Source organism: Astyanax mexicanus, chromosome 4, assembly GCF_023375975.1.
Source record: "Astyanax mexicanus isolate ESR-SI-001 chromosome 4, AstMex3_surface, whole genome shotgun sequence".
In the NCBI taxonomy this organism is placed as follows: Eukaryota; Metazoa; Chordata; class Actinopteri; order Characiformes; family Acestrorhamphidae; genus Astyanax; species Astyanax mexicanus.
The window spans coordinates 9515117-9538473 of NC_064411.1; the positions used below are offsets into that span (position 1 = coordinate 9515117).

Genomic DNA, 23357 nt, shown 5'->3' on the forward strand with positions numbered 1-23357 from the left:
TCTAGCTAGATGAAAATAAGGGTCTAAAAACTTAACATGTTTTTTTTTCAATTTAAACCTATTATGAGGAAAAAGCTTAATGTGGCTTAATGTACTAAAACACCAAGTGTCTTTTTTCTTTTATTAAGGATCTTCTGCAGTGTAAATGACATTACGTCCCCGCTTGAGAATCCAGATAAACACTAGCTTCTGCTGATAACTGCTTTTATGGTCCATGATAGTCAGAGAGGCTGAGAAGCTGCACATTCAGGAGGAAACATAATGCTACCCTGGTAAACAGGCTGGGTTGAGTAGCTTAGCCCTTGACCAGCAAAGCATATGACCAAATTTGAGTTTAATGGTTTAGATGGTCTGTTAGTATGACCCTGGTTGACCAGTTTGATTAGTGCTCATAACCATCTGATTCTCTAATTAAGCATGCTAATAGCACTGGGCTACACTGGTGAAGCAGGATACAGCACTTAAAGCTTGGTTCTGGAGTACCACTGTGCTGCTTGTGTCAGTGTTTCCTGCTGTAACACCCCTAGCAAGGGATTATTAATTGGATCAGATGTGCTGTAATTAAACAATAAACCTGTGGGCAGCATTGCTCCAGTACCAAGTTTGAGAACCACTGAGCTAGTCCATATGCACAACGGTCCAGAGTGGAGCTGGGCATAATCCACTGAACAAATGTCTGTTTGGGCGATGATTTAAACTCACATACACATTCATTCTGGCACTGGACCGTTGTGCCTTTGGCCAGATCCATTTATCTGATTTGGTGTTCTGGTTCAGATTTACTCACTGCTCACTTTCTGTTTAGTACATTAAACCGCATTAAGCCTTTTCCTTATAAAAGATTTAATGGGAAGAAAAGACTCTTCATCTTCATCTAGCTAGATAGAACCACTGAGCTAGCATCTTGCTTTCTCTTATCTGCTTTTTTGAAGCTCTAACAGAGTCTACACTGCATATTGATCATCTATGAAGAAGGATAATAATCCAAAACATGATACGATCACAGTACAGCACAGCTGTACATTTAATAGTGCGCTATAGCTAAGCTCCAGTTCTGTGACATCAGTTCAGTGCGCGCTAGCATTTAGCTTAGCGTTAGCAAAATTCACATTATAACTATGAAACTATCTAATAATTCAACAGATCCAGTGATATTTGGGAGAAAAATGTACACCGAGTAAAACGTATAAGGTTCTGAGCACATTTATTTACCACAAAATTTTATAGAGACAAGTTTTTGAAAGCCCCATTAATTTTGCCCATAGAGAATTCAGCTTTGACACAGAACTCCAAATATGGGAATGCGAGGACTACAGAATGGCAATGACTTCAGTGGTCTATGGCTGAAAGAAGTTCAAAAGACCTCCAGGGATTTCTGTAAAATTCTTTTATAAAAAAACACCTCAGGTAATAATTATTCAACAGCCTTTAATTTTCCATTTTCCAAGTTTCCAAGTTTCGGTTTCCAGTCATTAGGTTGTTAAAGCAGTACTTGTGAACTGTCAAATAAATGCTGTGTACTGAATAAACACATGAATAGCTCTTAAATGATTACTTACAAAAATCTTATGAGACAGAAAACCATGTTGTCATAAATCAATAATTCAACGGTTAAAACATATTTTATTGATTTGCAATTGTTCTACGCATAATGGTTTCTGTATTGAACTGTGAAAAAAGCCTTGTAAAATATATATTACTTATTTTGTAAAAAGGGCAAAAAATCACAATGTTGACTGTTTTTTGTGACCTGCATATTAATGGTGAAAAGAATATTATTCATGACAAATAAATGTAGAAATTACAGTTTTAGCCGTTATCCAAATAATATGGAAATTTATTAATGGCTTGTATATTTAACAGTAAAAAAAAATATTATTCACAAAAAATGAATGAAGAGATTACGGTTTTGCCTGTTGAGTAAAAATACGGAAATGTAATAATGGCTTGTATATTTTACAGTAAAAACATGTATCATTCACAAAAAAAGAATGTAGAAATTACGGTTTTGCCTGTTGAGTAAAAATACGGAAATGTAATAATGGCTTGTATATTTTACAGTAAAAACATGTATCATTCACAAAAAAAGAATGTAGAAATTACGGTTTTGCCTGTTGAGTAAAAATACGGAAATGTAATAATGGCTTGTATATTTTACAGTAAAAACATGTATCATTCACAAAAAAAGAATGTAGAAATTACGGTTTTGGCTGTTATCTAAATAATACGGAAATGTAATAATGGCTTGTATATTTAACAAAGAAAAAATTTATTATTCACAAAAAAATAATGTAGAAATTACGGTTTTACCATTTATCCAAAAAATACGGAATATTTCTGTTATAAACACAGTGCAAGAGAATTTTACGTTGAAATAATGTATTTTTTCCAGAGAAAATGTGTAAAAATTAGTGTATTGGATGATATATGAATTTACGGTATTTTGTTGTTACCGAAACAGTATTTAGCCTTTTTAGCGTTTACAGTCTTTTACTGTCATGGTTTGACAGTTTTTCACCGTAAATTCTACTGACATTTTTTACAGTGTAGTGGGCATGTTGAAAGGTGGTCGTCTATTGGTCTATTGGAGCTGACGTTTCAGCGTGGCCGCCATTTTGGATTGAGTAACCCTGCACCCCCCAGTGGATTTATTTACACTGTGGAAAGAGTTTATTAAACCTATAATATTCACAACTCTACCAGTTTTCACCCGATTTACACACGGTTTGATTTGTTACAAACAGCTGAGATGTAGTAATGATTCAGGACGTTTAACACATTACAAATACCTGCTTTCATGCTGAAATACTTTAAATTATGCTCTTTAACAAAGACAGACATATGGTATGGCATATTAATAGGTGCATACATTAATTAATTTTACGTATATATATAAATGTATCATTTAATATTTAACCTCTTGAATGTAATCTATAATTTTTTGCATTATTTGAGGTCTGCATAAATGTGTGTGTGTCTGTGTGTGTAAATGTAATGTGGAGTAACATGTTTAGGTTGTAAAGTCACCTTTACTTGGATGTAACTAATAATAAACATAATGCAGAAAAAAAGGATTATTTGTGATTAAAAGTAATTCCACAAATGTTGTTCTATGACACTATACTATAGGGTGGGCTTTGGCTCACATTAGCAAATGTGTTAAATTCAATGTGTCTGAATTAACTTTAACTTAGGTTCTTTTACACTTACAATGCTTCTATGCGAAAGGTGCTACCCACTAATAAAAATAATAATAATAATAATAATAATAATAATAATAATAATAATAATAATAATAATGTGCCCTTCTACACAACAAAAACACAGTACATGTCTGTGTTTGTATATGTATATATAGTTAATAATAATGACAAGAACAACATTAATAATATAAAAAATTACCTTGACTGTAGTTTGGGAGGTTGAGTTAAATTTACCCTCCTGCACCTTCATCTTAAGGTGCGTGAGGATAATTTGTTGACCCAGTCGGATTCTCTCTGTGGCCGACTCCCTCCACAGAGTGACCTCAAACTGTTCGTCTGCACACTGCAACGAGACCTCCTTCACCGGCACAGACCCATCTTTCGTTGTTTTTAATTGAGTTGCACTCAACTAAAACATAAAAAACACAACAGAAAATTAGTGGAATAATGAATTACTCATTATTACTCAGTGTAATTTTGCTAGTTTAAAATTACAATTGTAGTATTTTCATTAGGCCAGTTTTAGTTTTTGCTGAACAAAAAGGCAGAAATTAAAAATGATGCAGTTCTAGCATACAGTTTTTTATATACATTTTTGCAGTCTCATGGCTCAGTACATCTGTAACAAAAAAAAATCTAGGAACAATTAAAATCAATAAATACTTTTTTTTTTTTTAAATACATTTATGAAGCCTATACCTATGTAAGAAGTGTAAATCATCCTTTACACACAATAAATTTCTTCATTTCTGTATTGGTATTAAGAACTTTATATAAGGTGTATATACCTTATATAAGGTGTATGGCTATACATATGCCTATTGGGTTCTCTCTTTTCTTCTCAAATTAATGCACTGAACTGACGCAGCTCTCTGTAATGAACGTCAGTCGGTAACAGATGCTGTAAATACTAAATGCCTCTTAAGTTGTAGTTGGAGGACCATTGCTGTCTTAGAACTCCAGGCCAATATTTAATAAAAATATATTCGTTTAAAAATTACAAAAACATTATTGGAGACAAGATTTTAAATGATTGTCCAGCCTTAAATATTATGTATAATTCATATTCAATATACATATCAGTGGTGTGCAGTAAGGCCTCTAAGGGCTGACCAAATGTGCATGTAAATAATTACATATTTTTTTATCAGGATGTATATAATTATTGCAAGTGTAAGCATTTATTTTATAGATTAACGAAAAAACAGCAACTAATTCAAAGCATTAGCCTGTGTTTTTCGTTGCTATAGGACTGTATGATTGACAGCGGTACTGACCAATCAAAGCTCTTTAAAATGTCTTCTGCTCACGTGTCCGCGGACCCTTCTCCTGATTTTGAGAAGGGTGTAGTAATGAGTCTATTAGAAAAGTCTTAGGACAATCTAACCAATAAGACTCATGCTTTTCACTCCAGGGGCGGGGCCATGGCTGCCTAGCCCCTTCTCTGCGCTCGGATGAAGGGGTCAGGCTACGCGCATTGATTAGTAGTAAAACGGAGAGCGCATGCTGGATTAATTAAATATTTAGCTAACTATCATGGAAATAAGACAGATATTGTGTCATATTATATTAAAAAGCCTTTTTAAAGGCTGCCCTTCAACGTGAAACTAAGTAATATGCCGTGTGACTGGTGATTTTTGTGTGTACTTAATGTTTTGGCTGCTCTGGCGTCCTGTAGAGATACAAATGAGTGATATTTGTTAAACGCCTGTACTTGTAGGAACATTAAGCATTTATTGTTGGGTCTATTGTATGCTTTTGTAGTTTGTAGCTGTATTTGTGGACTGTTTATGTGTATTAAGTTCATTGGAACTACTGGTCTGAATCTTCAGGTCTGGAACTTAAGCTGGTTCTCTGGCTCTATAGCAGTGGTCTCAATCTTATTCTATCTGGGGGCCGCTGTAGGTAGAGACTGGGTGAGGCTGGGCCGCACAGGACAAGAACACGTATTTTATTCAACACATTCTGCCATGCCAGGTGTTCTGTCGAGTGATGCTACCCATCGATACGCGCTTTCTAAAGACACTGCGCATGTGCTAACCTACATTTGTATTATTATTTCAAGTGTACTATAATAATTCTGTTTTTCTAATATTTTTTGTTCATTTAATAACCTGGACTGTCATTACATTGTCAAAGTGTAATGGCAATTAATAATAATAACAATAATAATAAAATATGATCTTAAAATAAAAAAAAAAAAGATTATAATAAACTCTTACTACCATAACTTTACCCTGATACGGTGGTTTAGACCAGTGGTTCCCAACCTATGGGTCGCGACCCAACCTATGGGTCGCCAAAGATCCACGATGGGTCGCGAAACCCTCTTGATTTTAAGGGGTTTAATTTTAATACTATATATAGTCTAGGGTAAGCAAAATTCGCCGCGCTGCGCTGCGCTCTCTCTGTCTCTCTCTCTCTCTCTGGCGCGCGGGCGGGCGCTCTCTCCGGCAGCGCGGAGCTGAATTCAGCGCGAGGCTGAATATAATAATATAATAATATAATAATATAAAACTCAGTTTAGTTAAATAAATGAAAATGAGTGAGGGCCTGTAAAGTTAATCAATTATTGTCCAATATTTGGACAGGTTGAGGTTTTGGTGAGCTGTTTTACTGATTTGAAACTGAAACTGATATTATTCTTTTTTTTTTGTTTGTTTGTTTTTATTTTATATAAATTATTTTTTATTCATTTTAAATAGTTGTATTATTTTATTGATCTAATTATTTTTTTCTTCATAAGATAAAAATTCCTTATGTTTTATGTATCAATTTTCCTTTATTACGTGTTTATTTTATTCATATATAGTAAATGTCAGTTTTTATTTGTCATTTCTAACCCCCCCCCCCCCCCCCCCCCAAACCCAATTATACACTTACATCTTTTACATTTGGGGGGGGCTGGGGTGTTTATGTTGGGTCACCAAAGCTTACAATGGTAAAAATATGGGTCCCTGAAGAAAAAGGTTGGGAACCACTGGTTTAGACTATCCAAACATAGTACATGAACTTCTGCTCTAATATTGTGCTACTTTTGTGCTTTTACCTTTAAATATACACAAAAGGGTAGCACGGTTTGTCAGGGTAGCACAAGTCGACAGAACACCAAATCTCTCGTCTCGCCGTGTGGGCGTATCTTGAATCCAAATAAGGCTACAGGTGTAGTCAATTTTAAACTTTTAATGATTAAATGAACTTTACTGTGCTCTATATAAATCCATATTTTGCCGTTTGTGTGTGTAAGGCTCGAATGTGTGTGTGTGTGTGTGAAGTCCCTGATTGGCTGAAAGCAGCGCGGCGGCTTGATTCATTTGAATAAAGAATGCGGGGTTGCGTTCAACGCAACGCAACCCAACCCAGCCGGTATGCAGTGTCTCTCTCCATTGAAGTGAATAGGATGCGATGTGCTGTTGAAGATACATCAGCAATGTTATTTTATTCTTTATTCTGTTTATTGTTTATGTAAAAACTGGGTTTGCAACATTGAATATTAATCAAGCAATCGGTTATTTACACTGGAGGAGGACCCTCATTTACTGTGCCGCTGAGCATTTACAGTTTAAAAGGGATTAAAAATATTATAAATAAAATTAGAAAAATTAGAAATAAAAACTGACATTTACTATAGACGGAAAAAATATAAAGATAAAAAAGGAAAAATAAAAAACTTTAAAAAGATCATAAAAATTAATACATCAAAAATAAAAAATATATATCTTATGAAAAAAATTATTTGATCAATAAAAATAATAAAAATATTTAAAATGAATTAAAAAATAATTAATATAAAATAAAAAATTAATTTAAAACAAAATCAAAGCCTTTCTAATAGTGCGCAGAATAATATCAGTTTCAGTTAGTTTCGGTTTCAAATAATTGAAACAGCTCACCAAAACCTCAACCTATCCTTTATATTTGACAATATTTGATTAACTTTACAGGTCCTCACTCATCTTAATTAATTTAACTAAACTGAGTTGTTATATTATTTGAAGCCTCGCGCTGAATTCAGCTCGGCGATGCGAGAGAGAGAGAGCGGCGCATTTTGCCTGATTTCTCTTGATTGAATATGAGTAAATATTCGAATTTAATACCATACATTTGGCTACACTTTATAGGACTTTATTTATTTTATTTTTTTTAATCGCAGTGCCATGCAAGCTTTCAAGCTCGTTCTGCGTGACTGCAGCATTTTAAAGCGCAGGAGAGATTTTAGTCAATTAATTAATATATACATTTTTAAAATAAATTTGCCCTGGTGATAAGAAATGAACGCTAACATATAGCTTTATATTGCTGTGTATTTCAAATGTTTTTTAAGGTTTATATACTTGACATGCAGCACCAGATGACAGGGTGATGCTTTATTTTTTTAGATATGAAAAAAAAAAAATTAAAAGTGACTTTCAGTTACATAATAGCAAAGTGAAATGTGACATAAATGACATAAATAAAGTTATGTCCAGTTCTCCAGCTATTGAGTAAGAATAAGCATCTGTTAAAATTCTGGACAGCAGAATGCCTGTGTCTGCTCTATTAAGCTTAGTCTGTGTACTAAGCATAAATATAAATCCTTATAACTGTTTGATCCAGGTGTTAAACTGTTGTATTAATACCATTTTAACGTTTTTCGTTTTTATGTTTTGAAATTCGTTAGATTATATTTATGTCAACATTTTGGGTTAATTTTCGTTTGTTATTTTTCTAATAATAATAGAAATTATATAATTAATTTATATATATAATTAATTTATGCACTCATTAATATGCCATACCACATGTCTGTCTTTGTTAAAGAGCATAATATAAAGTATTTCAGCATGAAAGCACGTATTTGTAATGTGTCACAGCGTCCTGAATCATTACTACATCTCTGCTGTTTGTAACAACACGTCTCGCAATTGGCCCGCGGGCCGCGAGTGTGAGACCCAGGGGCGCAGATGGACATTTTGAACTGGGGGGGACCAAGCTGTAAAATTATATATATATATATATATATATATATATATATATATATATATATATATATATATATATATATATATATGCTGCAATAAACTTTAGAATAATCACTTTTCTGATCAACACTAGCCATACTGAAACTGTTATTGGTCTGGTATGTCAATATGTCCCCAGTGCCATCTGCGCGCATTCTTACACCATGATGCCAAATCACTGACATCCTACTATTCCATATCACATTGTTTGGTTTTTGAAAAAACGCTGTCATTGTTTTTTGTTTCTTCATTGCTACAGCCTAGGCAAGACCAGGAAGACAATGTTAACATTTTACATCTTATAATTTCAGTTAACAGCGACTGCTTACTAAAATAACATCATAATAACATCATACATAAAATCAATGGAGAGAGCCGCTGCATGCCTCGGTGCATGCCGGGTTGCGTTGCGTTTAACGCAGCTCCGCCCTCCGGCTCAACTTTATTCAAATAAATCCGGCCACCGCACTGTGTCCAGTCCAGCCAATCAGGGAAAAGCAGGCTGCGTCCAGCCAATGAGGGAAGAGCAGGCTGCGTCTTCACACACACACAAGCCTCTTACACACACACACACAGAACAGGCGCCTTTCAACCACAGAAGAGAAGCTGAAAGCGGCAGAATATGGATTTATAGAGCTATAGGTTACAGTGAGGTTGGTAAAAAAAAAAATATTAAACTTATGACTGTCTACTTCTGTTGCTTCATTTTAATTCAAAAACGAGCAAGGAGATCCAGCGCAGCGGATTGCTTTGAAAAAAAGTGCCAGTGGACACGTACCGTAAGGAGCTGGTAACTGCCTGTGTCTGTAGTCTACAGGCAGTTACCAGCTCCTTAGAACCCCGGACTTGAGAAGGTGCGTTAAATTTACATTGGAACTGGAACACGGAGCTCCGAACAATGTAACCTCTGAACTGAACGCTTCCTAGTTTAAAAACGAGGGCATTGTGGAACACAGAACTCCACAAACGTACAGTTAATTAAATTAAAACCCCAACGTTTATGCTTGTAGATGGTAGATTTCGGATGAGGTCACTATAATCATCTGCGCCCATGGTGAGACCCCTGCTCTGTAGTGTTTATGCGTCTCATTTTGACCCTGTGGCTATAAAGACTATCTAAAATCAAACTTGGGTAAAGGGAGGAACTAGAAGAGTTTGTGACACAGAGAGGAAAAAAGGAGTAAAAAAATTGGAGCAAGCCAGAGCTCAGGGTAAAAACTGGCATAAATTTATTTTTATGCAAACTAAGATCCAAAACTGAGTGACTGTAGACAGGTGTTTCAGTTTCATTGTCCAACCCCGGTATGTCCCAAATGTGTCTATAAACTGGGTATAGGATATATATGATATCTCAATAAATTTTATAAAACATATTTTCTTTTTTTTTGTTTTCAGCTCAGAAAGTCCTTTTGTAACGATTGTAATAATACTTTTTATTAATTTAAGTAATGTCTTTTTTTCCACAGATCTTTCAGACACATCCCATGTAAAAATGTCCCCAGAGCTCGTCAAGCTAGTCATACGGTTAGCTTATTAGAATAGGCAGCAGTGACTTCATTTAACTCACAATAGAAAAAAGGGCAATTCTGTTTATATTCTTTTTCCTAAAGTTCATATTAATACTTGTAAAGGGTTAATCATTTAGTAGTGTTAACATATGAACAGCTCAGGCATGAGGGATTGTGGTAGCTGCCTACCGTTTCATACACAGCCAGTCTATCTCTGCTCTCTCCTACTGGTATGCAGATTAGCTAAGTGTCAAACAGTCAGGTTGTTACCGTCATTTAATGGTCCATATTATGTCAATTTACATTTGAGATTTGTAGGTATAAACATACACATATTCACACACATATTTTTTCACAGTTTAGTTTTTCACCTGCATATCTGATTAGCCTAAATTTTACCCTGTATATTTAATTCCCAGCGCCAGAGAGCTTTATTTTCGTGATAAATATTTCTTAAAACTGCATTGACACTAATGTGGTGACGTGTTTGTGTGTGTTGTGTTGGTACATGTAGATCAGGTGCAGCAGTGCTGCTGGGGTTTTTAAACACAGGGTTCAAACACCTTTTACCATGTAAAATTCAAGCACTTTCAAGGCCCACTTTCAAGTTTTTTTCAGCACCTTTGAGCAAAGTGGTAAATTAATGATAACGGTGATATCTCAAAACTGCGATTCAGCGATAATCAATATATTGCAAAACTATTCTCCACACTTCACAGCGACTGAGCTACTGAGAAAAAAAAACACTTCTATGTAAGTAAATAGCAGGAGTTATGGATTTATTGGTGTCAGTTTCACACAAGTTAAATACCAATGGTCTCAAAATACTGAGTATCTCAACATAATGTGTATCCAATAAATTTCGTTCCACTTCACGATTGAAAGATTATTGATCTACTGTTCGAATTATGATGTATCTGGCATGATACGTCATAAAGAAGAAAAGGAGATCCAGTCCAAAATTGTAGTTCCGTCAGATTTTATTCAAAGAATCTTCTGAGCAAAACAGTTTTTTTGGATACATCAAAAATTGAGTAAAAAGATTATTGAAAAATGAATTGAAATAAAAAGGTGAAAATAAGAGGAAACCCCCAAAGGTGAGAAAAGTTGGGGTTTCCAGAGTTCTCGGCTGTGTGAACAGGACCTGTGGCTCTGTAGTTCCTCTCGGGAGAAGCTCTCCCGCCCAACTCTACTCTTCTTCCTAGACAGAGTCTAATAAAAACAGGCATTCGCCTGGCCTCAGTCTAATAGTGTGTGAGGAGGCTCCTCACACCCCCCGGATCCTGATACTGATAAGCAGTTATTCATCCTATACGTCAGCCGAGAACTCGGTCACCCCAACCTTATCAGACTATAGATTACATGTACAGAAACTCATGGTTCCGCTGGAAAAAATCAATCATGCTAAGTTGACCCTTTAATCAATGAACAATGAACATAGTAAGGCAAAACTCCTCCGTATTCTTACACACTTGTTAATTCTTCACAAAAAAACAAACAAAAAAATCATATATTTATGTTTAAAACCTAAAATGTGGCAAAAGTTTGAAAAGTTCAAGGGGGGGCCGAATACTTTTGCAAGGCACTGTATATAGTGGTTGCTTGAATGTATGTTTGGCTGTGCACAAAAGCTTTTGGCTAAATGCTTAAGTTGAAAGAATAGATAAGATTGCAGATCTTGCAATATAAAAGCCTTTTATTGAATCACATAGATATGAATATGAGTAAATACATAAGGTGATGTAAAACAACGATAATAGCTGGTACTGGATAAAACAATCAATAAAGTAAATGGATTAGATATTTTTAGTACCTTTAGAGATATAAAAAAACCCTTTAGCAAAACGATACCAAATAAGGAAAAGATAACAGAGTATATAACTTTAGCAACACAACACAACCAAATATCCCTGTAGATTAACTTGCAGATTTTTAATCAGACTGACTGAACCATAGACCAATGAGAAAACCAGTAGAGCAGGGGTGTCAAACTCATTTTGGCCGAGGGCCACATTGGCATATTGGCTGTCCACTGAGGGCCAGATGTAACTTATAAATGTAATAAAATGTAACCAAATGTAATATAAAATGAATGTAATTACTCCTTAATGTTAAATAACTCTCAATATACTATTTATTCAATCAAATGTTACAGTTGCATGGAAAAAATGTTTGCTTGTTGCTCTATTAACATAAATCCTTTTAATTTGTCATGTTATGAAATCCAAAAACTCCATCAATCAAGAACCAAACTAGTCAAGTGAATAGGAATGACATAAAATACAAGTTACATTAACTTTGATCAAAACGTTTGATACTGAAATAAGGCTTAATAAATATAAAATTAAAAATTGTGAGCTGTTAAGAACATGTGACAGATTTAGCATTTCCTCAGATTTAGCAGTTCCTCATACAACCACTAGTCGGAGCTGCAGCAGCAGCACAAGCCCGCAGTCTTTACTGAGTCAGAGCTACAGCCCAGCCACGGGCTACAGGGCTCAGCTGAGGCAGTCTGGAGCGTTTTTACAGTTTTTAAAATTCTTCTGTGTAGAAAATAAAGGTTTTAACCCCACTAACCGGATAATACAGCTCTATACAGTTCATCTTTCAGCCCAAGCAGCTAACAGCAGCAGTTTAGAGCAGCGTCACGGAGTCACTGCTGGGATGACATTATAAACAGTTAGCGCGCTGCTAACCTCAGGATGTTTATAACTACGGAGTTTAGAACACACCATGGCTGCAAGGTTAGACTGTTGAAGGCTACTGAAGACTATTAAAGGCTATTGGAGGTTATTGAAAGGGTTATTGGGGGCAGAAATCAGTAAAGGCTGGTTAGATTAGTGATTCACATGCTCCTCCTTTGCTGAGGTGAAACTGTGACTAGCGCTGTCACAGTGATGTTTATTAACGTCATTAAAACAGATTTTGTCAGCTATTGTCTTATAAATATTTACACAGAACTTATATCTCTCCTAACAAGCGTTTATTTTGGTCAGTAACACTCTTCGTAACACAAAAGTCATACCAGTCTTTCGCCTTGAAGCACAGCCGTCCGTCTGCAACTTTTCTTTTTCTGGACATTATGGGATAAACGTTTGTATGTCTCAATTCCACCCGCGAAGTTACGCCTTCCCTCCGGCAGGGTTTCCACATCAATGACTACACTGCCGTGTAGTGGCAGTAAGCCGTAACTTCGCGGGTAATACAATCGACAAGCATTGTGGGAAATGTAGTTTTTGGTCAAAGAACGCTTCTGACCTATTTATTATAGACACTAAGATCTTACAAGCTCTCGCTTGGATGTGGCCACATTTGGCCCGCAGGCCTTGTGTTTGACACATGTGCAGTAGAGGGAATCAAGGATCCTGCAGTCTTACTGCTGCATAGCCTGCTGAGTGTTGCTTTCAGTATGGAAACTACAGCTAGACCGTTTTTTTTTTTTTTTTTTTTTTAACTCTGAAAAGGATTTTGTTGGCCTTCTGTTGCAAGCTAAGAATATTCTCTACTCCTAAGAATACTCTACTCCTTTAAACTACGACATCTAAATTTTAAAAGACTAAGTAATGCTAATCTAACATCTGGAGCAAACACTGGCAGTGCCCTCGCTCCAACTACAAACTACAAACGTGGAGTGGAGGAAAAAATAAAGAAAGTTTTTATATGTAAACAATTGAGAATGTGTTAAGGCTGTAAATGACATAAGTTGACCAAATGATCATTTCCTACTTATGGCAAAGCATATTCAATTTTTAAGCCTAAAAATGTCCCAGAATGATAAAATCCTCACTTTTGTTTATTATTAGTTCTAAAGCTAATGCTGAGATTTAATATACGATTTTACTCTGAGCTAGCATCATCGCTTTACTATTTATTCAGCATATCACTGAAAAAATTGTAAAAATGTATGTTCCTAGTTTATGCTGTTAGTGGTACCATTTATGATTCTGTGTGTAAAAACTTCAACACTAAGTGTTGAAGAGCTCTGCAGGCATTAACTAATGTAGGTATACAAACATACATAAAAACACAGCATGAAATTCAGTAAACATCATCTCTGGATAAGATTCATTTTTCTGAACCTGTAAAAAGCCATTTTTAAATGAAGTTCTTGTAACAGAGTGAAGATTTTGTGCATGATGAGGTGTTTTTGGCTGTCTGAAAGATTTAAGGTTTGCATTTTTTTATGGCAGAGGAACAGATATGGGATACTTTTCTATCTCTTGTGAATGCACTGATGTAATATAAGTTCACTCTGTAAAGTAAAACTCTTCCCACAGTCTGAGCAGTGATACGGTTTCTCTCCTGTGTGAATGCGCTGATGCAGTTTGAGATTACTCTGTTGAGTAAAACACTTATCACAGTCTGAACAGTAATACGGTTTCTCTCCTGTGTGAATGCGCTGGTGATTTTTGAGATCACTCTGGGTAGTAAAACTCTTCCCACAGTCTGAGCAGTGATACGGTTTCTCTCCTGTGTGAATGCGCTGATGTTGTTTGAGATCACTCTGGGTAGTAAAACTCTTCCCACAGTCTGAGCAGTGATACGGTTTCTCGCCTGTGTGAATGCGCTGGTGTATTTTGAGATGACTCTGTTTAGTAAAACTCTTCCCACAGTCTGAGCAGTGATACGGTTTCTCTCCTGTGTGAATGCGCTGGTGTATTTTGAGATGACTCTGTTTAGTAAAACTCTTCCCACAGTCTGAGCAGTGATACGGTTTCTCTCCTGTGTGAATGCGCTGATGTTGTTTGAGATCACTCTGGGTAGTAAAAATCTTCCCACAGTCTGAGCAGTAATACGGTTTCTCTCCTGTGTGAATGCGCTGGTGTTTTTTGAGATTACTCTGTTGATTAAAACTCTTCCCACAGTCTGAGCAGTGATACGGTTTCTCTCCTGTGTGAATGCGCTGGTGTATTTTGAGACTACTCTGTTCAGTAAAACTCTTCCCACAGTCTGAGCAGTGATACGGTTTCTCTCCTGTGTGAATGCGCTGGTGTTTTTTGAGAGTACTCTGTTGAGTAAAAATCTTCCCACAGTCTGAGCAGTGATACGGTTTCTCTCCTGTGTGAATGCGCTGGTGTATTTTGAGACTACTCTGTTCAGTAAAACTCTTCCCACAATCGGAGCAGTAATACGGTTTCTCTCCTGTGTGAATGCGCTGGTGTGTTTTTAGATGACTCTGTTGATTAAAACTCTTCCCACAGTCTGAGCATTGATACGGTTTCTCTCCTGTGTGAATGCGCTGGTGTTTTTTGAGATCACTCTGTTGATTAAAACTCTTTCCACAGTCTGAGCAGTGATGTGGTTTCTCTCCTGTGTGAATGCGCTGGTGTAATTTGAGACTACTCTGTTCAGTAAAACTCTTTCCACAATCGGAGCAGTAATACGGTTTCTCTCCTGTGTGAATGCGCTGGTGTTTTTTGAGATCACTCTGTTTAGTAAAACTCTTGGCAGAGTACTGATGTTCCTCCATGTCGGGACTTGGCTCCATCTGTCTGTGAAATGTAGCAAACAATTTCTGCGTTTTCAGGAGATTCTTCTGGATGGCTTGTGCTTCACCTCTTTCAGCAGTTTAACACTGTTCTTTATTAAATATCCTGGTTGTTTATTCTGGAAAAACAAAGAAAAAAAATTTGTGTATTAAAATAAAAGCAGGTCAATTAACCAAAAAGAATTACCTACATTAGTTACACTATATGGAGAAAAATACTGGGACACCTTCATACTACAATAAAGGCTTCAGTACTTTTATCCCATTATAAATTCACAGACATTTTAATATGTAGTTGTATCTTGACTGTCAGCAGGCTGCAGCTGCAAAATGTATGTAGCAGAAACACTGCTGCTCTCCTGAGCACTGAATACAGTGTTATACTACTACTTTAGTAGTATCACACTTTACACTATAATCCATACTACTAAAACTTGAAGCTCGGCTGCGCTCCGGTCCACACCTAGAACCTCCCGCTATGAAGCCGAGCGGAGCGCAGTGCGGCCGAACCGAGTTCCTCGATTAGGCTCGGCCCTGATGCAGAATTTTAGATTTTAGATGCAGAATGAGCACACCTGATGCTTCCACAAGTGATTAAACAGGAGAGATAGTTGAGGGAGGCAGGTCTAATTCAGTGGTTCGGCTTTCAAAGGTCTGATAAACTTCAGCTTGCTCCCAATTGTGCCGGAAAGTGGAGTTGACTAGCAACGGTAATGCATCTAATCTGTTCCACCACCTCAAGCAGTTTCACTACACACAATATCTTCCTTATTCTGGCTGAAGCACTTATGTAGTTTATGTTGTATCTAAGTTATTTATAGTTGATATAGGTTTGTTTATTTGACGGTGATATCGTGTTCCTTTTATATAAATGAAGGCTTTCTGCATTCTTTATCCTGGATGAGGCACTTTTGTTTTGACCTGTTAAATATGTTTATAAAAGGATAAGAAGCTCTGCCTCTGTTGTAATGTAAAGTTATTTATATTGGTAAAATGTAAATAGGTTATTGGTTTGTGTTTGACAGAGATGTCATGTTTTTATATTGCTACATGCAAATAAAGGTGAGCATTAATTCATTCTGACCATTTTTTTATTTCTAAAGTATTATACAGTTTTTTATGAGAGGAGGCTTTAAAGACAGTAATAGGTACAGATTTCCATTGCAGGGATTCCTAACAGTTTTTCTGAGGCCTTCCAAATATTTATATCGATATCGAAATTATATTGTATCGACCGAAATTAAGGAATGTATCGTGATATAAATTTTGGCCATATCGTCCAGCACTAGCTGTAAATATGTCATACTGCTCTAACAAAGTGTATCTCATTTTATCTTATAAATATCTTTGTAATTTTCTGACTTGCAGTATATCTCTACCCCTCACCTTTTATAATCAAATATTTAGTTTTTCAATACAATAATTTCAGTGACCGGAAGCAGAAAAAGCCTGTATTAAATGTATATGCTTGATGAAGAGTCTCGACCTACCCCTTCCTGTTTTTATGTTCTAGAAATTAGATAATATTACTTTTTTTATTCAGGTGTAGGACCATTTATGGGATAATTTATCTGCATACAATCACAGCTCCAGAAATGACATTAATCTGTTTTAATAAGGCAGTATGCCATAAAATATCGTAAGAAATAATGTTGCCAATATTTTTGAACATCATGAACTATATTACCCTGAAATATGGAGCCATATCACCCACCCCTAATTATCACATTCAGGGTAGTACTTTCTTGCTGTTTTAAGCAAAAGAAAAATTCACACTGTTTTCATTTCCTATTATATATCTTCTAGAGACATTTTATATATGTTTATGTCCAGTATAATTTATTTTACTTTAATCCTGCATATATGGAGTGCATTATTACCCAGCAAAAAGCTACACATCGGCCCTTCGTGGGCTAAGTGCGGGCACTGTGGGCAGGGGCTAGCCCATTAAAATTCCAAACAGGCCCAACATGGGTTTTCTGTGGGCAGCCTGTTCATTGGCTGGCCCACTCAAATCCTATAAAAGGCCGCTGTGGGCTAGCCTAAACTGGTCCAGTGCATTAATGCCCCTGTAGGCCCAGTGTGGGAATTATTTGGACAGCCAACACTTTGATGCGCCCACACAAATCCCAGGCAGGCCCACTGTGGGTCAGCCCACATTCAGCCTGCACCATTTCACACCCTGAAGGGCAAGTGTGGGTTATATGTGGGCAACCTGCACTTTGGCATGTGCACACAAATCCCAGGCAGGCCCACTGTGGGTCAGCCCACATTCAGCCTGCACCATTTACACACTGTAGGCATTGTGGGTTATATGTGGGCAACACGCACACATATGTGAGCATGCCCACACAAATCCTATGCTAGGTTACTCTGGGTCAGCCCAAATTTACCATACAATATTTTACAATCTGAAAGTTTGTGTCATAACAAGTTCATATGAAGGGTATCTGAATATTTTTTATTGTTTTTGTCTGTGAGAGCTAGGTAGATTAGCTAGCTTAGTGGATAGGAGCAACACTGTGTGAAATGTAGTATCAGCTCTGAAAGATTTTCTAAACCAAAAGTGGAGAAAAATCAAGGTACCACAGCAGAGTTGTGCAGAGACCTTTGGAGGGGCACACACACACACACATAGTAACATCTCATATTTTTCAAGACATATACTGTATAGCTATACATTTTTATTTATAAAAATATTTTTATTTAATATTTTGGATAGCTACGAATTTGCTCCATGGTGCTGATTCATAATCTCACCTTTATTATTGGTAGTGCTGATAATAAATAAATAAAAATATTAAATTATAAATGTTTTTGTGCTTGACTATACACTTTGTGTAAGCCAGCAAGGTTATAAAAGTTACATATTTTTTTATTTTTGCATGTGATATTTAATTGTGAGGATCATGTGACCAACGAATCCACCCCCCTCCCCCTCCCCCCTCCCTGCACGTGCCTTTACCACAGAGCAACGATCAAGCTTAAAGGCAAAGTCAGTGAGTGACTTTGGTCTGTCAAAGTGACTGAAAGGTAAGTTATAATTTCTGTTCTACTATACGCTTTTCTATTTTTTGCTAAGATACGCTAATGTGGTGCTAATGCAGTTACCACTCTCAGGTTATTGTAGCATTATAAGGGTAGCTATGTTGAAGTTAGCATTGTGCTAAAAAAGTTAGCATTGTGCTAAAAAAAGTTAGCATTGTCCTAAAAAAAGTTAGCATTGTCCTAAGTTAGAATGAGAATTTACCTCACATTTAAATAACATGAGGGGCTCCCAAGTTGGCAGCTTATCTCGGCTCTTGGAGAAAGACTGCTGTCAACAATAACCAGCTAAGGGAACAATGGCTTGCTAAGGGAAATATTAAGGGAAATGGAAAATGGAAAGATATCCACTTTAGCTAAGGGAAAGATAGCCAGCTAAGCTAAGGGAAAGATATTCAGTTAAGCTAAGGGAAAGCTAGCCAGTTAAGCTAAGGGAAAGATATCCAGCTAAGCTAAGGGAAAGATAGCCAGTTAAGCTAAGGGAAAGCTAGCCAGTTAAGCTAAGGGAAAGATAGCCAGTTAAGCTAAGGGAAAGATAGCCACTTAAGCTAAGGGAAAGATAGCCAGTTAAGCTAAGGGAAAGCTAGCCAGTTAAGCTAAGGGAAAGATAGCCAGTTAAGCTAAGGGAAAGATAGCCACTTAAGCTAAGGGAAAGATAGCCAGTTAAGCTAAGGGAAAGATAGCCAGTTAAGCTAAGGGAAAGATATCCACTTAAGCTAAGGGAAAGATAGCCAGTTAAGCTAAGGGAAAAATAACCAGTTAAGCTAAGGGAAAGATATCCAGCTAAGCTAACGGAAATATAGCCAGTTAAGCTAAGGGAAAGATAGCCAGTAAAGCTAAGGGAAAGATAGCCAGTTAAGCTAAGGGAAAAATAGCCAGTTAAGCTAAGGGAAAGATAGCCAGTTAAGCTAAGGGAAAGCTAGCCAGCTAAGCTAACGGAAATATAGCCAGTTAAGCTAAGGGAAAGATATCCAGCTAAGCTAACGGAAATATAGCCAGTTAAGCTAAGGGAAAGATATCCAGTTAAGCTAAGGGAAAGATAGCCAGTTAAGCTAATGCAAAGATAGCCAGTCAAGCTAAGGGAAAGATATTCAGTTAAGCTAATGCAAAGATAGCCAGTTAAGCTAAGGGAAAGATATCATTTTAAAAAGTTTTGGTATTTTTGTGAACCTGATATCCTGATATCGGCCACCTCACATGTTTATAGAATGTAACTACCAGTCACACACAGTGACTGTAAAGGCTATTTATGTTTCACCATGAATAGCCTGAAGAAATTCAAATTCAAATAACTATCACTATATAAGAATCACTGTAATCAAATACAGTCTGCAAATTTCTCTAAAATTAAGCATTGTACATGAAAAGACACTAACAGATGTAGTATTTACCTGACTGCATTCTCATATCTCTATATTATCATTTTAAGAGGCCGTGAGAAGATCAATCATGCCACCACCAAAGGATGCAGAGATCGAGCAGGTTGCAAAGGTTTGGCTTTGGAATGCACGGGACCGTTCAGGTGGACGGAAGCATCGTCTCATGCAGTCTCTTCAAAAAAATAGTTAATTTATGATCTATGCTATATTAATGCATAAACAATATTCATTTTTGATATTATGATTAACTATATCTGTTCTATTTATGTAAAGTACATCTATTTTCTCCTTCATTATTATTGCTGTGAGATAAAAACCTTAATGCAAAAACTAATGTTATATTCAATTAGAATTTTTTTTACTGGTTTGATTGGGATGACATTTTGGTTCGAAGTCTACAAGCAAGAGGAATAAAATTAATAATAGAGATCAGGGGTGGGTTTCCTGAAAGCTTCGTTACGCTAAGAACTTCGTTAACTCGTACTTAAGATTGATCGTTAATTAAAGAGTGTTTCCCAAACCCGTGCGTAACTAAAGTACTACGTAAACTCGCTCGCAGATTAACGAGTGCCCTCACCCAGTCGTTATTCTTAAGAGCTTCTTTAGGGGATCTCGACTTGCAGTTCAGCACCTTAAACACCAGGGACCGCCAATTTTGAGGGAGAAAAATGATAATTTCCCTGGTTGAAGCAATTATATTATGTTACTATTAATTATAATCAATTATATTATATATATAATTATTATTATATTATATTATATTATTTCCCGTGTCTGCGGGTGCTCCGGTTTCCTCCCACAGTCCAAAGTTCAGGCTAATTGGATGTCGGATAAAAATTGCCCCTTAGGTGTGAGTGTGTGAGTGGATGTGCCTGTGTGTCTGTCTGCCCTGCAATGGATTGGCGGCCTGTCCAGGGTGTATACTGCCTTCCCCCCGATGCCGGCTGGTATAGACTCCAGCCACCCCCCCGCGACCCTTAACGGATAAAGCGGTTGACGATGAGTGTGTAAGTGAGTGAATGAGTTATATTATATTATATTATATATTATATTATATATTATATTATATTATATTATATTATATTATATTATATTATATTATATATTATATTATATTATATTATATTATATTATATCATATATTATATTTTATATTATATTATATTATATTATAATGCCAACTTTCTCTGTGTAGTCTAACTGGGCATACTGGAATTGACCAATCAAACCCATAAATTATTAAAAATCCAGATTCCTGTAGATGATGCTCACGGTCTAAGCAAAGCTGCAAAGTCAGCAAGTCCGTGGATTCTGTAATCAGGCTGTTATGTGGAATACACACACTTATATACACTTCCCACCAGCCCGGGAATTACAGCACAATACAATATATTTCCATGCTATTGGGAAAATCCCTGGTACTGTAGGTCCGGTGCAGGGGACGCCTGCAGTGTCTTTACTCACACCTACACGTATTGTAAAGGGTATCGGTGAATGTGCAGGTAATATTTAATATTATTCTTTATTTAGGTGCTTCTAACCAGTGATGTCAGTAACGCGTTACTCTAATCTGACCCTTTTTTTCAGTAACGAGTAATCTAACGCGTTACTATTTCCAATCCAGTAATCAGATTAAAGTTACTTATATAAGTCACTATGCGTTACTCTCTCTCTCTCTCCACCTCACACTCACACACACACACACACACCGCTCTCTTACCCATTCCCCCTCCGCTCTTCCCCAATCACACGCGTCTCGCTTTCTCCCCTGTCTCTCTCTCTCGCGCTCGGCGTGTCTTTAGTTTCCGCCCGTTTTCGTTTTTCGCCAGTTCTCGGCGCCCTATCTCTTTATTAAAGCGTTTTTTTTTGCGGCCGAGTCCCAATTCACTAGCCAGGGCAGCGGTCTGCCACAAATTTGATTGGCAGAGGAGAGCATTTAAAGATTTTACACCACACGTGATTGGAAGTTCACTGCGCGTATACCGTAAAGACAAGAAAAGTTCCGGTGCTTTAAATGAACACTGTCAGAATTAAATCCTTCTCAGTAGTTGGGTCCGGTATGGGTCCGTATTGGACAACGTCTGGGTCCGGACCCGGACCGCAGTCTGCAAATATGTGATCCCTGGTCTAGACCATATACACGGTTCTGTTTTATAAAACCACTCCTTGCTGCCCTGCTGAGAACAACAGGTTCAATGTTCAGTTTTACAGTGTTAAATATTTCAGGTCAAGAAATACTTTCTTTATTTTATATATTTTTTATAAAAACAAGTATTTATGTTTAGTAAAATCAAGAAAGACCATATTTTATTTTTTATAAAAAAATATATTTATGTTAATTTTTTTATTTTTATAAAAAAAAACGTATTTTTTTAAGAAATAGTTCAACTTAACAGAGATAAATTGTTGCTGTTAAAAATGCATTTTCCAATAAAGGGAGTATTGGCAAAACTGGTTATAATGTTAATGTTAAGGCGGCGGGAGGTGGTGTCTGCAGCTGCTGAAAGTAACTAATAAAGTAACTTGTAAAGTAACTTAGTTACTTTTAAAATCAAGTAATCCATAAAGTAACTAAGTTACTTTTTAAATGAGTAATCAGTAATCAGTAATCGGATTACTTTTTCAAAGTAACTATACCATCACTGCTTCTAACCAACATTGTGGCCGTTCATCTGGGCAAACTCTGGGGTGTGTCAGCTCGCAAATATATAAATACCAGTCAAAAGTTGACACGTCTCATTTTTTATTTATTTATTTTTTTTACATTGTCGATTAATATTAAAACTATGAAAACAATTAATTGACGCATATGGAATTATCTAGTTAACAAAGAGGTGCATGGCCTTCAAAATCCCCTGACCTAAACCCAACTGAGATGTTGATTTAGGATGAGCTGGAGCTTTACAGTGTGTGTGTGTGTGTATATTGAAGAGTTAACGTTTATTATACCTTGGGTGTGTTGACAAATATCCTTCAATAATGATTACTTAACTTTAGCATCTATAATTACATAATCATTGTGTGAAACCTTGTATTTTATATGCATTTATATAGAAGATTATCCAATCCTCACATTGTATTTTATACACATTTATATAGAAGATTAACCAATACTCACAATATATATTATTTACACATATAGTTAAACTTTGCTTGATCAGGCATGTAACTAACACAGACTCTATTATATGACAAACTAACCCACATGATACATAAGGCATTTACTAACACATAGGATCTATTGTATGGCGGACTAACCACTCGCCACTAACACATTAACATATAACATATGGAATCTATTGTGTGACTGGTGTAGCTCATGCTTAAGGCATTTTGGTCACTGCATGACCCTAACTAACGGCCATCAATCATCGACTGGTGCACTCTGTATGAACTAAATTGATACAGAGGAAGCTCTTAGACCAAAGCGGCCTTCTCTGTGTGTGGGTGCCTCCCTAAACCTGCAGCTCTTCAAAGCGGGGAGTGACGCACACGCACACAGATAATGCCACAATGTTCAGTTCTGGCTGGACACAGTCAAGGCCAAGCACTAGTGGTCCAGTCAGACACGTGAAACGGATTACTAACACGTGAAATTATGCATACTAACATGAGATGATTTTAGCAACGCCTCATCAGCAGGTTTCACGTCATTTGGGGTATAAACATGGAGTCAGATCAGAGGGGGGTCAGAACTTTTACTATTTGATGGCTGCTAACTGTCTTGTATGTAT

General features: G+C 36.5%; 3 protein-coding genes across 7 annotated transcripts in view; 1 reads left to right on the plus strand and 2 right to left on the minus strand.

Annotated features, from left to right (window-relative positions):
• LOC111188756 (zinc finger protein 665-like) overlaps positions 1 to 23357 on the minus strand; it is a 427711-nt gene that overhangs the window by 115777 nt on the left and 288577 nt on the right. For 3 of the 4 annotated variants that reach the window (XM_049477571.1, XM_049477570.1, XM_049477569.1), the window contains exon 2: positions 12408 to 15318. In XM_049477571.1, the coding sequence (XP_049333528.1) occupies positions 13925 to 15199 (1275 nt within the window). In that variant the 5' untranslated portion in view covers positions 15200 to 15318 and the 3' untranslated portion in view covers positions 12408 to 13924. The remainder of the gene's footprint in view (positions 1 to 12407; positions 15319 to 23357) is intronic. The other variant, XM_049477572.1, reaches the window with a different exon arrangement.
• The window catches only part of LOC111188587 (NACHT, LRR and PYD domains-containing protein 14-like), a 252123-nt gene that overhangs the window by 81931 nt on the left and 146835 nt on the right, over positions 1 to 23357 (plus strand). The gene's annotated exons all lie outside the window — the stretch shown is intronic.
• Positions 1 to 23357, minus strand: part of LOC111197522 (zinc finger protein 271-like) — a 205030-nt gene that overhangs the window by 25656 nt on the left and 156017 nt on the right. The window lies entirely within an intron of this gene.